A 10,766-nucleotide genomic window follows, 5' to 3' on the forward strand; every position below is an offset into this window, starting at 1 on the left:
TCGTAGATTCTCGTCCTTTTTAAGCCTAACTCGTTTTTTTCTACTTCCTGTTTGCAGAAAAGCGCGCCTGCCTCTGCCTGCCTCTCGACGCCAAGTCTTCGGGGTGAGCACCTCCCGCATCGCCGCCGCATTCCATCACGCGGCCGACCGGGGCACAGCCATTTTTCACGCGCCGCGCCGGCGCTATACCGCCGAGCGACGGAGCGCTCCTTTATTAACGTTTCCATTTTTTTTTTCCCCTTTTCAATTATGTTTAATGGTACATGCCCCGGCACCGTCACAGAGCTGCTCCCTAATAAACATCTCACTAAAGCTGGTCTCCTTCTCGCCGAAGGAGCGAGGAAGAGGAGGGGGGGAGCGGTGATGTATGTCCCTGCTAAGCCCTCGGTGGTGGAGGGGGGGGGACGACATGGCGCGCCATTAGTTCTGACTCAAACTTTTCAAAGCTACACTACGTGCTATAACCAGACTCGTAGATCAGAGTTACGCCACGTAACCGTTTTTTCTGCAGATTTACTTTTTTTTCAAGGTCGTTTTGACATTTTTGGTGACCTCGGGGTAACTTTGACGTCTTCGCCGGTTCCCCCCGCCGAGTGCCGCTCTGGTCGTGCTTTCAGGTCAAAGAAATCGTCAGGGTGCCACAGTGGCGTTGTCGCCTAGCAACAGCGAGGTTCGAATCTGGTGATCAACTGGGTTCACTTTCTGCAGGGTCTCCAACATCTTGGGTTCCTCCATGTTCGTCTGCCAGCGTCCCTTCCAGTTTCTCCATCTTCCTCCTCCCTGTCCCAAAACATCCATTTTTTTTTTTTAACGCTGAATTGTCCATAGCTCAGTGGTTTTTAAGGTCTCTATATGTGATTGACAGCTGACCCATCCATTTTTAGCTCCTCCTCCAAGCCCCGTATTCGGGCGTGACTGGCCCCGCCCCCAATCGGAATAAATGGACAAAACGCCATCAGGATGTAAAACATATCGACTGAATCGCTCGAGGCTTCTTAAATAACAGAGCCTCGAGCGATTTTGATGTAATTCAAGAGCACGGCTTGTTCGTACCCTACACACACACACACACACACACACACTCTACCTCCACTTCTGAGCTCGTCCGGGCAGATTTTAATCTTTGCCAGACGATGCCTTTGCTCCACTTCCTTTATTTTTTTTTGGTTCTTTTTCGAATTAGCTTCACTGCACATCTAACTTCCAACACTTGAACACACGCACACAAGCAAACACACACGTGCACGTTGGCGGCCCATCTTTTACATTAATCTATCTTTTAAACCACTCGATTTTGTTTGCCATTGCCGTTTCTTGTAAAACTATTATTACTGGCTTCCCCACGTCCTTCGGGGAGGATAGCCGGCGGCGGTGTCGGGGACGGGGGGGGTAAACGATATCCCCGCCCGAAGCCGATCCGCTCGGCGTCCCTCCTCCTCCTCCTCATCACGGCGACGGGTGAAACACGAGCAGACGGCCAGGAATAGAAGGCAAGGAGGAGGGTAGGGGAGGCATGGCGCTTATGTACGCCGCGATAAGGGAGGAGGCGCAAGAGCGCCCAGGAGCACTTGCAGGAAGAGACCATTAAAATTGGACGGGGGGAAGAGGATGACCTGATGTTTACATATTGGGATGTTGCATTTTATGTATATACGTATTCCAGCTCTGCTGGGTTCGCTTGGCGTCCCGTTCCTCCGATGCGACCGACTTGTGGACGCTCAAGGCTGCCATACTAACACGTAGCATGCTAGCGAGGTCTTTTAGCGGGCATGGCGCTAACGTCGCGTTTTTGGTATGAACTCGAAACCTCACGAGTACTGAAAAAGTAGCGGGTCGTGTACCCTTGATGGACCCCTAGTAAAAACCTAGTGGAGTTTTGGGAACCGTGTTGTGGAAAAGAGCCATTAGAATCAGTGTCAATCAAAGGGTGATCACATGAATGTTCTGGATGGGATGTCCCCCCGGGCGCAGATCCTTTTTTATTATATTTGTGCTGACCTGAAAGTACCGCCCCACCCTACCTGAAGCTTATTGGATTCCAGCTGACTTTGAATGTTTGAAATCTCCCGAGGTGACCCGGGCAAGCCTTTTAATTTGTCTCCTTCTGTCTCGTTTCATCTCCGAAACCCAAAGCGAGTCCCAGTACGGCACCAAGCCTTTCGAGCAGACGCTCAGCGTGGATCTGTGCGGAACGGCAGGTAAACACTCATTCCCCCAGCATTCGGGGGCGGTTTGGCAGGCCAGTTGCAAATGTAGCCCCGGTCTTGGAAAGCTAAAATTATGTTTGGCATGTTTTAGTCCTCCATTGCATCGTCAGTCACTGGTAGCAAACAGAGTAAACAGAAGAAGCTGCTTCTGAGACTCCCAACTCCCTTCCAGGGTAATTCGGTCATAGTTGACATAGTTGCGGGTGCTTCAATGCTGTCACTGCCACTCCAAATCCCAAAGTTGACATCCAAGCATTTTGGGAAGATTGGGTTCAGGTTGGCTGGCAAACTGGCAAAGCGGTCCGATCGGTATCCATAATATGTATCCATGTTGGTAGCAATGAGTTCACCATGAGGTTTCCTGCCCTCCTCAGGTCTCACCCCTCCCACCACGCCCCCTCACAAACCCGTGGAGGACGAAATCTTCAAGCCAGCAGAGGGAGGAAAGGGAGGCGGGGGATCGGGTGGTGGCAGCGACGGCGGCGGCGGCGGCGGGGGCGAGCCCGTCCACCAAGCTTCAAACACTAACGGCGGCGGCATCGGCAGGAGTTCCTCATGGCTGAGCCGCTCCCACCACCACCGGAAGCTTCCAGAGCAGACGGAGCTCTACGCCCAGCTGCGGCGTATGGCCGGCGAGAACGACAGCTCCCGCAATTTCGGCGACCACGACTACTGCTTGTTGAGCCTCGGTGAGAGCCGCAAGCGCAGCGCCGCCATGGTGGGCGCCATTTTGCAGGCGGAGGGAGGGAACGACGCCACCAGCAGGCCGGAACCCAAACCCGATCAGTTATTGGCGGACGGAGTCGGCAAGGAGAACGAGGAAAGGCTGGCGGCGCCAGAAACATCCGATGAGCAGCAGACAGCACAAGCGGCGATGTTGTTTTCGCCGCCTTCCGACTGCCAGTTGGCGGCCGTGACGCCGCCAGTCTCAGAGGAAGAAGAGGCGGAGGGCTCGTCGGCGTCTCGCTCGCCCTCTCCCATTCTCCACCTGTGTCCCGACTCCCCCGCCAGCAAGACAGACTCCAGGTGAGGCGACGAAGATGAGGCCGAGGTGCCAGGGGAGGCATGTCGTTTGGCGTCACATGCACAAGTAGCGAGGAAGTTTTTTATGTTACCATAGAGGGGCAGAACATGTATGCTCCTTGTATGGAAGCGGCCCAGCTTGACCCTTGAGGAGCTCTAAATCTGATCTTTATCAACTGAGGCTGCTTTTAATCCGAACTTATTGAGCCGCCCACTTCTAAGATGTTATTCTATGGTCTGATATATCCAATGTAGCCCAAAGTTATTTAACCAATAACAGAAACAGGATCGATTGATTAATCTCTTTTACCACATTTGCGGACGTGACCTCAACGACTCCCTGTTTCGTAGCATTTCTTGACAAAATAGGAAGACGAGCGCTGTGGTCATAGTTCTAGCCTGGACTGTGTGCTGCAGCTTAATTCCAGCCAACCATTTTGTTCATCAAGAGCTAATTATTGGGCAAATATTGCCTCAGACGGCCGTTCCGATTAAATCTGCCGCCGCTTGTAAACACCAGCCCGTGTTTGATCACATCTCGCTTAACCGCCTGCCCCCGAAAATCGATAACAACAATCGTTCGGGATTTTCATATTCAACCAAAATAAATAAAAACACGCCTCGAACCGTGGAGAAGGTCAGCGTTCGGATTGTCGTCGCACCTGGAAGGCAAAGACGGCGGTTTGGGAGAGAGAGATGAAGGTCAAAGTGATTTCCCTGCAGTTTTAGCAGCTCCGCTCCGGTCTGACTTTCCAGCTTTCACCTTGCGCCTGTCCTTATCTAACAACCCCCCTCCACCCCCGCCCTCCTTTGTTTCCTTTATCCTCACTTAGTGAAAACTCGGAGATCTGTCCGGAAGACAAGCAGAGGAACAAAGCCAAGTCTGAAGAGGTAAGCGGGCCGTCGGCGATCGATTTTTGTAACGGCTGCGGGGCCTCTGGAACGTTCCATTGGATCCCTAAAGGTCTCGAAGTTCTTTCATGCCGAACCACGTTCACAAATGCATCCAGTCCAAGTGCGCCGCCTCGCACCGCGGAGAGTAGCGGAGTGTGACTAAACCCAAGACGCGGAGTCCTAGGACGCCCGCCTGCGTCCGTCTACGCTCCGTAATATCCTTTGTCTTGACGGTTGCTATGTTTTCTTCTCCCGCCTGTTGCCAGGACGACTGCCAGGTGTTTTACATCCACAACCTGCCGAGCAGCATGACCCAGAACATGCTGAGGAAACGCTTTCAGGTTTTCGGCAAAGCGGAGGACTGCAAGGTCATCATCTGCAACGAGTGAGTGTAGTCTTCTGAGCGGGAAGTTAGACGGGGTGGCCTTGTCTTTTGCGCAACGTTTACTGGTCAGTTCTTTTTCAGCACCATTAACTTTAATTGCTGGGATTTGATAAGGTAGCTAATGGGGCGAACACGTAAGCCTCACTGTTCCATGCCATCCAAAACTTTTATTTGGAGGAAAATAAGAATAAAAGAACAGGTCTGGGTGCTAACTGTAAACACCAACGTATGGCACAGTATATTTATAATTACTAGGGAAGGAAAAATCAATTCTTGCTTAGTTTACTGAGAAGATCGTATGACTGTCAGTCATAGTGCTGTGTGAGGTGTCCCTCATGGAGCGATTCTGGGCCCACGCTTCTTTAAATAACGATGCGTGTTCGTATTTATTGATATGAATATTGTGGCGATGCTGTGACAAAATTTCCCCTATGGGGATCAATAGTCTTATCTCCTCTTATCCTATCTACTTTTTCCTCCTTCTTGTGTGTGCTTGACCCAAGGGAGCGCCTCGGGGTGATAAAGATTCGCCAGACGGGTGTCCAAAGACACTGGAGGGAACGGGACAACGGACCCGCGGCGCTACGGCGGCTTGCCAGGAAGCGCTACATCGACCTCGGTAAAGTACAACGAAAAGTTCAGTCAAGCTCACAAAAGCTTCGAAAAATTCGAGGACATCTCCGTTACGTTGGAACAGTTTAAGTGTTGTCCAAAGGGCGGAGGCTTCAAGTTTCAATGGGTCAGTCAGAGATCTCAGGAGGCTAGACATCTCTAACCAAACTCAGGACTTTCTTCCTGTCCATGCTAAAAAAACAACAAATCAAGGCTAATGGCAAAAAGTGGCTAACGCTAATGTCTCAAAAAAATGACGTTAACTCCTGGGCTCCGTCAACGTTGGTAAGATGATGAAATGCCGCTAGGGAAGGCATGTGAAAACTTCTCAAGGATGTCGGAAACATCGACCCGAAGAAGTCGGATTTTGGGTGCGAGAGACGCCGTCCCACCTTCTGACTCTTGTGAGAGGCTCTATTGAGGTTTAGCTAGGACAGTCTTTGCGCCTCTCATCAATCAATTTGATCCTGTCTGTCCCATCAGGTGTAGATTTAGCTATCCCGTTAGCCTGCGGCGCTAACTCTGCCCTCCGCTTTCAGACGAAGCGGGTCCGGGACCCGTCAAGAGCAAGTACGACGCGCTTGACTTTGACACCCTGCTGAAGGAGGCCCAGAAGTCCCTGCACCGCTGATGGTACAGCCCGAGCCCAACCCCCCTGCCCCGCCCCGCCACCAACCCCCGTCCCCGACTGGTCAGCCTTAGTAACTGCAGCGGCTCGGCTCCCGCTCGGCGGCTCCGCACCCAGACGGGCCTATCGGTACCTCCACGCAAGGCAACCTCACTCAATGTTTACATTTTTACCATTGGAATATATAAACAACACGGACCTCGGGGTTTGCTTTTTTTGGTTCTTCTTGGGTTTTATTTTTAATTTTTTATTTTTATTATTATTATTATTATGTTTCTCTCGCCGGAGGATACTGCTTAAAAAAAAAAAAACGAACAAACGAACACAACACAAAAAAACAAAACAAAAAAAAAAAAGCCGCCAGGAGTCTGGACGAGACGGCGGAAGGGGAGAAGGAGACTCGTTGGTACAGCGGCCGTGAGCGACGCCGTTCTCCGCTGAGCTACAGCGACAACAAAAACACACACACTCACACACACAAACACAAAAAAAGAAGCTGCTTCCTGTCTGCGCCGGAGACCTACGTAGCAAACACCCTTGCTGTCCTTGCGTGGCGTCGGTCCTTCGTGGTGTGTTTTCTCTGCGTGTGTGTTGTCCTAAATGTGTGTGTGCGCGGGAGTCCGCGTGTTCTTTGTTCGTTTTGTAAAAAAAAAAAAAAAAAAGAAAAAAATTTGGGAAAAAATTAACCCCGCCCCCAAGCCCTTCCATGCCCCGCCCCCACCCGCCCCTTGTTCTGGTCGGCCGCCAGGAGTGAGAAAAAAAGATGGACGCCGTAACATCTAAGAGGTGTGTGTGTGTGAGTGTGTGTGCGCGCGTGTGTGTGTGTGTGTGTGTGTGTTCCGGACTGAGAATAAGAAAAAAAAAACTAAAATGTTATTAATCAGCCGCCGACGGATAAAGTTTACAAAATCGGAGACGAAGATGAAAAAAAAAAAAAATCACGTTTTTATTTTATTTTGTAATTGTAGTGCTTCCTTGATTTGATCTATGCACTGTCAGGAGGTTTAACGTCTCCGCTGTCCTCCACCCTCCCGCCCCTCCTGGACCCACACCATCCCATGACCCCCGACCAGGTGGCGCCCTCCGCTGGCCACGTTTCGCCGTGCGCTTCCTGCACGGAAGCGAAGGGGAGGGGTGACTTTTCACCTCAGTATCAGCCTCGGTCAAATTCAGGATTTTTCAAATAAAACACCAAACCGATGCTCATTGGGAGCGTCATGCTCGTTCGTTAGCTCGTCCAATCCCCATCTGCCACCGGGTTCGCCGTCACAGTCGCACCGCACGTGAGTCCCAACGCCATCCGGGGCACCTTCGCCGAGGGCGACGTCTTGTCTATGCAACTCGAGGAGCTTCTTTTCTCTCAAATCACTCCCGTTTCCTTAGCGACCGATCGCGTTTGAGCGTGCGTAGCATGTACGCTAACGGCTACTCGACGGATGCCACACCCGGTTGTTTTCATCTTCACAAACGCCGGTTACGACCGACAACAAGAATAAGCTAGCACGTTACTGGAGGCTAACAACACGTTGCGAGGTTTCACCGCCGCAGACTTGTCGAACGCAATGCTAAAAAGACAAGCTAATGAGCAAATGCGGACTTACCCTGGCGGGGTGCCTGAGGTGAAATAGTTCCCCACCGGTTCCGTAGGGTTCTTTGCGCGTATCTCCGTCTCCGAACACGCCTGAAACGCCACAGCCACTACAACCATCGCTGTTTACATCCGGACTGAAGCTAGCAGCGCTAGCTCTTCCACCCCTCCCTCCGTTTGGATCCGATCTCCTGAAACACCGTGACATCGGGATGCGTTTTCATCACGTCCTATTGCCGTCGGACGACTTCCTTGCTAGCCGCGGCTAGCATCGTCCGGTGGAATGTACTCGCTGACCTGAATGTAACGACCGACCGCGTCTTCATTTCGCTGGTTTCTCGACAGGAGGGTGGAGGGAGAGATTCTTTGGTGCTTCTTAACAAAACGAAACGACGATCGACCCTGCGGTCCGGCGAGCCGACGTGGCCGGTGGCGGGAAGGGAGGGAGGGGAACGGCGAATCGGCAATACGGCAATTTTCTCGGGAGGTACAGTGTCGGCTGAGCGTCTCTACCTCACGTCCATCCGCCTCATATATATACATATATATGTATATATATGTGTATATATATACATATATATATGTATAGATCTCCCCTTGGACTGTCGACCCTTCGTCCCTGATGTAACCGAGTGTCCCTGTCTTCGTCTTTTGGCTTCTCAGCGAGGTTGGGTGAGGGGGGAGGGGTCCGGGGGTCGGAGGGGCCTCCGCCTGGGGGCCCCGAAGGCCCCGGAGGTCCGACCCATCCTGCTTCCGGCCTCTCCTCGCCAAGGGATTCAAATAAACCCCCGACCCGACGACGTCTTGTTGTTGACCGTTTATTTTTTGCGGTCACGGGAGGCCCGAGGCCCCCCCCCCCCCCCCCACCCCACCTTACCCCCCCCCCCCCCCCCCCCCCAAAAAAAAAAATCCGTCAACCCCTCTTTCCGAAGAAACCGTCACTCTTATCGACACGCGTAAAGAACTGAATGTTTACATCGCCCGATTCTCCTTTTTGACTTTCGTGGGAAACGCACACTAAGTACAAACGCGCCTTATTCAGTGGTTGTTTTTTTTTCTTCCCCAGACGGGGAAGCAGGGGAAAGAAGAAAAAAAAAAAACACTTTTCCTGAAAAATAAATCAATTTTCTAGATGAAAAAAAAAAATTAATGACATAAAAGTGACAAAAATTAAAACTTGGGGAAAAAAAACAACGTTTTCCCGAACAGCTGAATGAGTATTTGTGCTTAGTTCGTCCACCACTGAGAAAAGTGAGAGAATGTGCTGGTTTACATATTGAAAAAAGAAAATATATTAAAATATATATATAATGTGTATATAGCACTATGCCTCGTTGTAAACATAAAATGTGCTGTGTGTTTTTCAAAAAATTTTTTTGGGGGGTGATTTTCTTCTTTTGAAGGGGCGGCGGGTGGCAGGCGTTGGAGTGGGTGTGGGTGGGGGGGAGGTCGCCCATCGGGCAGGGGGGTGTTTGTCTTTCGCCTCCTACTTCGTCAGGGAGGAAAACGGAAGGGGAAAAAAATGAATAAATCAAATGAATATATAAATGAAATATTATTCTTTTTATAGAAAAAGTCCAACACTGTTGTATGAAAGGTCCCTTTAGACGTCACAGGAAATGACGTTATATTTTCTATTTTTTTTTTTTTAATTTCTTTTCTTTCTTTTCTTGAAAGCAAGTCGAGATGCAATACGCGATTCCGATCCGCGGCGCGGCCACGTCTCCGGGGAAGCGACACGGCGGGATTGAGGGGGGTCGGGGGCGCACGCACGTGCGCGCGCACACACACAGACACTCACACTCACAAAACAGGAAGAATGTGTTCAGTTGTGTTGTGAACAACACACAACACGTGTACAGATACATACTAATATACTCTTGCACAGTAAAATGTCCCAAAAAATAAATACCATATTTTTCCTCCGAAAGGAAGGAAGTTACTTTTAAGACCACGTTCTTATTTTATTTTATTTTATTTTATTTTATTTTATTTTATTTTATTTTATTTTAGTTGTGATGACGCACAGGCTTGATCAGATCTGAACTCTGGTGACTGGAGGAGGGTGTGGGCAGTAGTCGTTGCTATTTCAAATTTTTTATATTATTTTATTGTCAAGTTTGTTTTATTTCTTTTTTTCTGTGGTGATGCATAGATTGGTTCAGATCTGGACACTTTACTCAGATTACAGTTACGACTGGTAACTTCAGGTGAGGAGGTAGAGGGATACGGAGTCTGTTTTTTCATTTTATTTTATTTTATTTTATTTTATTTTATTTTATTTTATTTTATTTTATTTTATTTTTCAAATTTTCTGACCCCCGCCCCGGTCGAACATTTCCAAACTGCTGCAGAACGTGTCGACGCTGTAGAAATCCCTGTGGTATTTTATTTTACCTACTCCTTTAAAAAAAAAAAAAATAATAATTTTTTTCCTGCTGCACTTTGAACTTTTAGTCAAAAAAAAAGACAAGAAAAAAAAGGATGGTGTTATTTGGTCTTATTTTTGTGGCTGAAAGTAAACAGATGCAACAAGTACCTGGTAATAATCAAGTAATAACAACTGTGTTCCCCCCCAAAAACCTGGAGTTCTGCTCCTCACGCAAGAGCATGCCGTCAAGACCAAGATAATTCAAATTTTTTTTTTTTGTTAAACGGTGAACAAATAAATCACAAATTTTAAGTCAATGCAGTAATAAGCATTAATGCATGGGTAATAATCAGGTTATTATTGTTTCTTCTCATTGCGCTTTGGACAGGAAGAGTGTTTCTAATCCCAAGTGCTTGTCCAGGTGTTTTTTTTTCTCTAGTTTTACATAATTTTGGTCAGTAAATGTCTTATTAACACCTGTTATGTGTTATGTAACTGTGGCAACTATGGGGTCGTTAATTTTGTAACCAAATTGCTTTGTTATTTCTAAACAAAATCCAGTTACATGATATATAATAGATTATATCAGATTCATTCATTAACAGTGAATTACGTCCGGTTAATTATTTACTGACTTGCTGTCAGTGATGATATACATTTGGAGCGTCTCCGTGAATGATTAAATAGCCCAAGAATATTTATATATGTTTTTATATACATACATATAGATATATATACAAATACCAAAGGTAAATGTCAATAAAGTCTTTGTTAGTATATATTTTAGCATTAATGTTCATCTACACCTTTTATTTTACTTTTACATGCCGTTCAGTAGGAAACTACCTGTTAATTACACGCTTATTACTGCATCATAACACATTAATAACTTGCTGTTGGTTTTTGCAGTCATCCCCGGTGGCTAACGAAATTAGCAACATTCACTAGCCTTGTTTGTTTTAGCAAAAGTGCAGCAGGCGACGGGATTTTCACAGTGCCTTCGGCCGCACCGAGGGGGGGCGGTGGCCTCGATTGCTTTTTTTCTTCTTTTTTTTTCC

At 48.4% G+C, this 10,766-nt stretch overlaps 1 protein-coding gene across 1 annotated transcript in view; it reads left to right on the forward strand.

Annotated features, from left to right (window-relative positions):
- ppargc1b (peroxisome proliferator-activated receptor gamma, coactivator 1 beta) overlaps positions 1 to 8,220 on the forward strand; it is an 82,529-nt gene extending 74,309 nt beyond the window's left edge. Inside the window, exons 6-12 of the mRNA XM_086139292.1 lie at positions 58 to 103; positions 2,134 to 2,198; positions 2,582 to 3,233; positions 4,064 to 4,121; positions 4,391 to 4,509; positions 5,013 to 5,128; positions 5,661 to 8,220. Of these exons, the coding sequence (XP_085995418.1) occupies positions 58 to 103; positions 2,134 to 2,198; positions 2,582 to 3,233; positions 4,064 to 4,121; positions 4,391 to 4,509; positions 5,013 to 5,128; positions 5,661 to 5,752 (1,148 nt within the window). The 3' untranslated portion in view covers positions 5,753 to 8,220. The remainder of the gene's footprint in view (positions 1 to 57; positions 104 to 2,133; positions 2,199 to 2,581; positions 3,234 to 4,063; positions 4,122 to 4,390; positions 4,510 to 5,012; positions 5,129 to 5,660) is intronic.
- The last annotated feature ends 2,546 nt before the right edge of the window (positions 8,221 to 10,766 follow it).

Source organism: Fistularia commersonii, chromosome 31 (assembly GCF_037954325.1).
Source record: "Fistularia commersonii isolate RoL2024-O1a breed Wild chromosome 31, RoL_Fcom_v1.0, whole genome shotgun sequence".
In the NCBI taxonomy this organism is placed as follows: domain Eukaryota; kingdom Metazoa; phylum Chordata; class Actinopteri; order Syngnathiformes; family Fistulariidae; genus Fistularia; species Fistularia commersonii.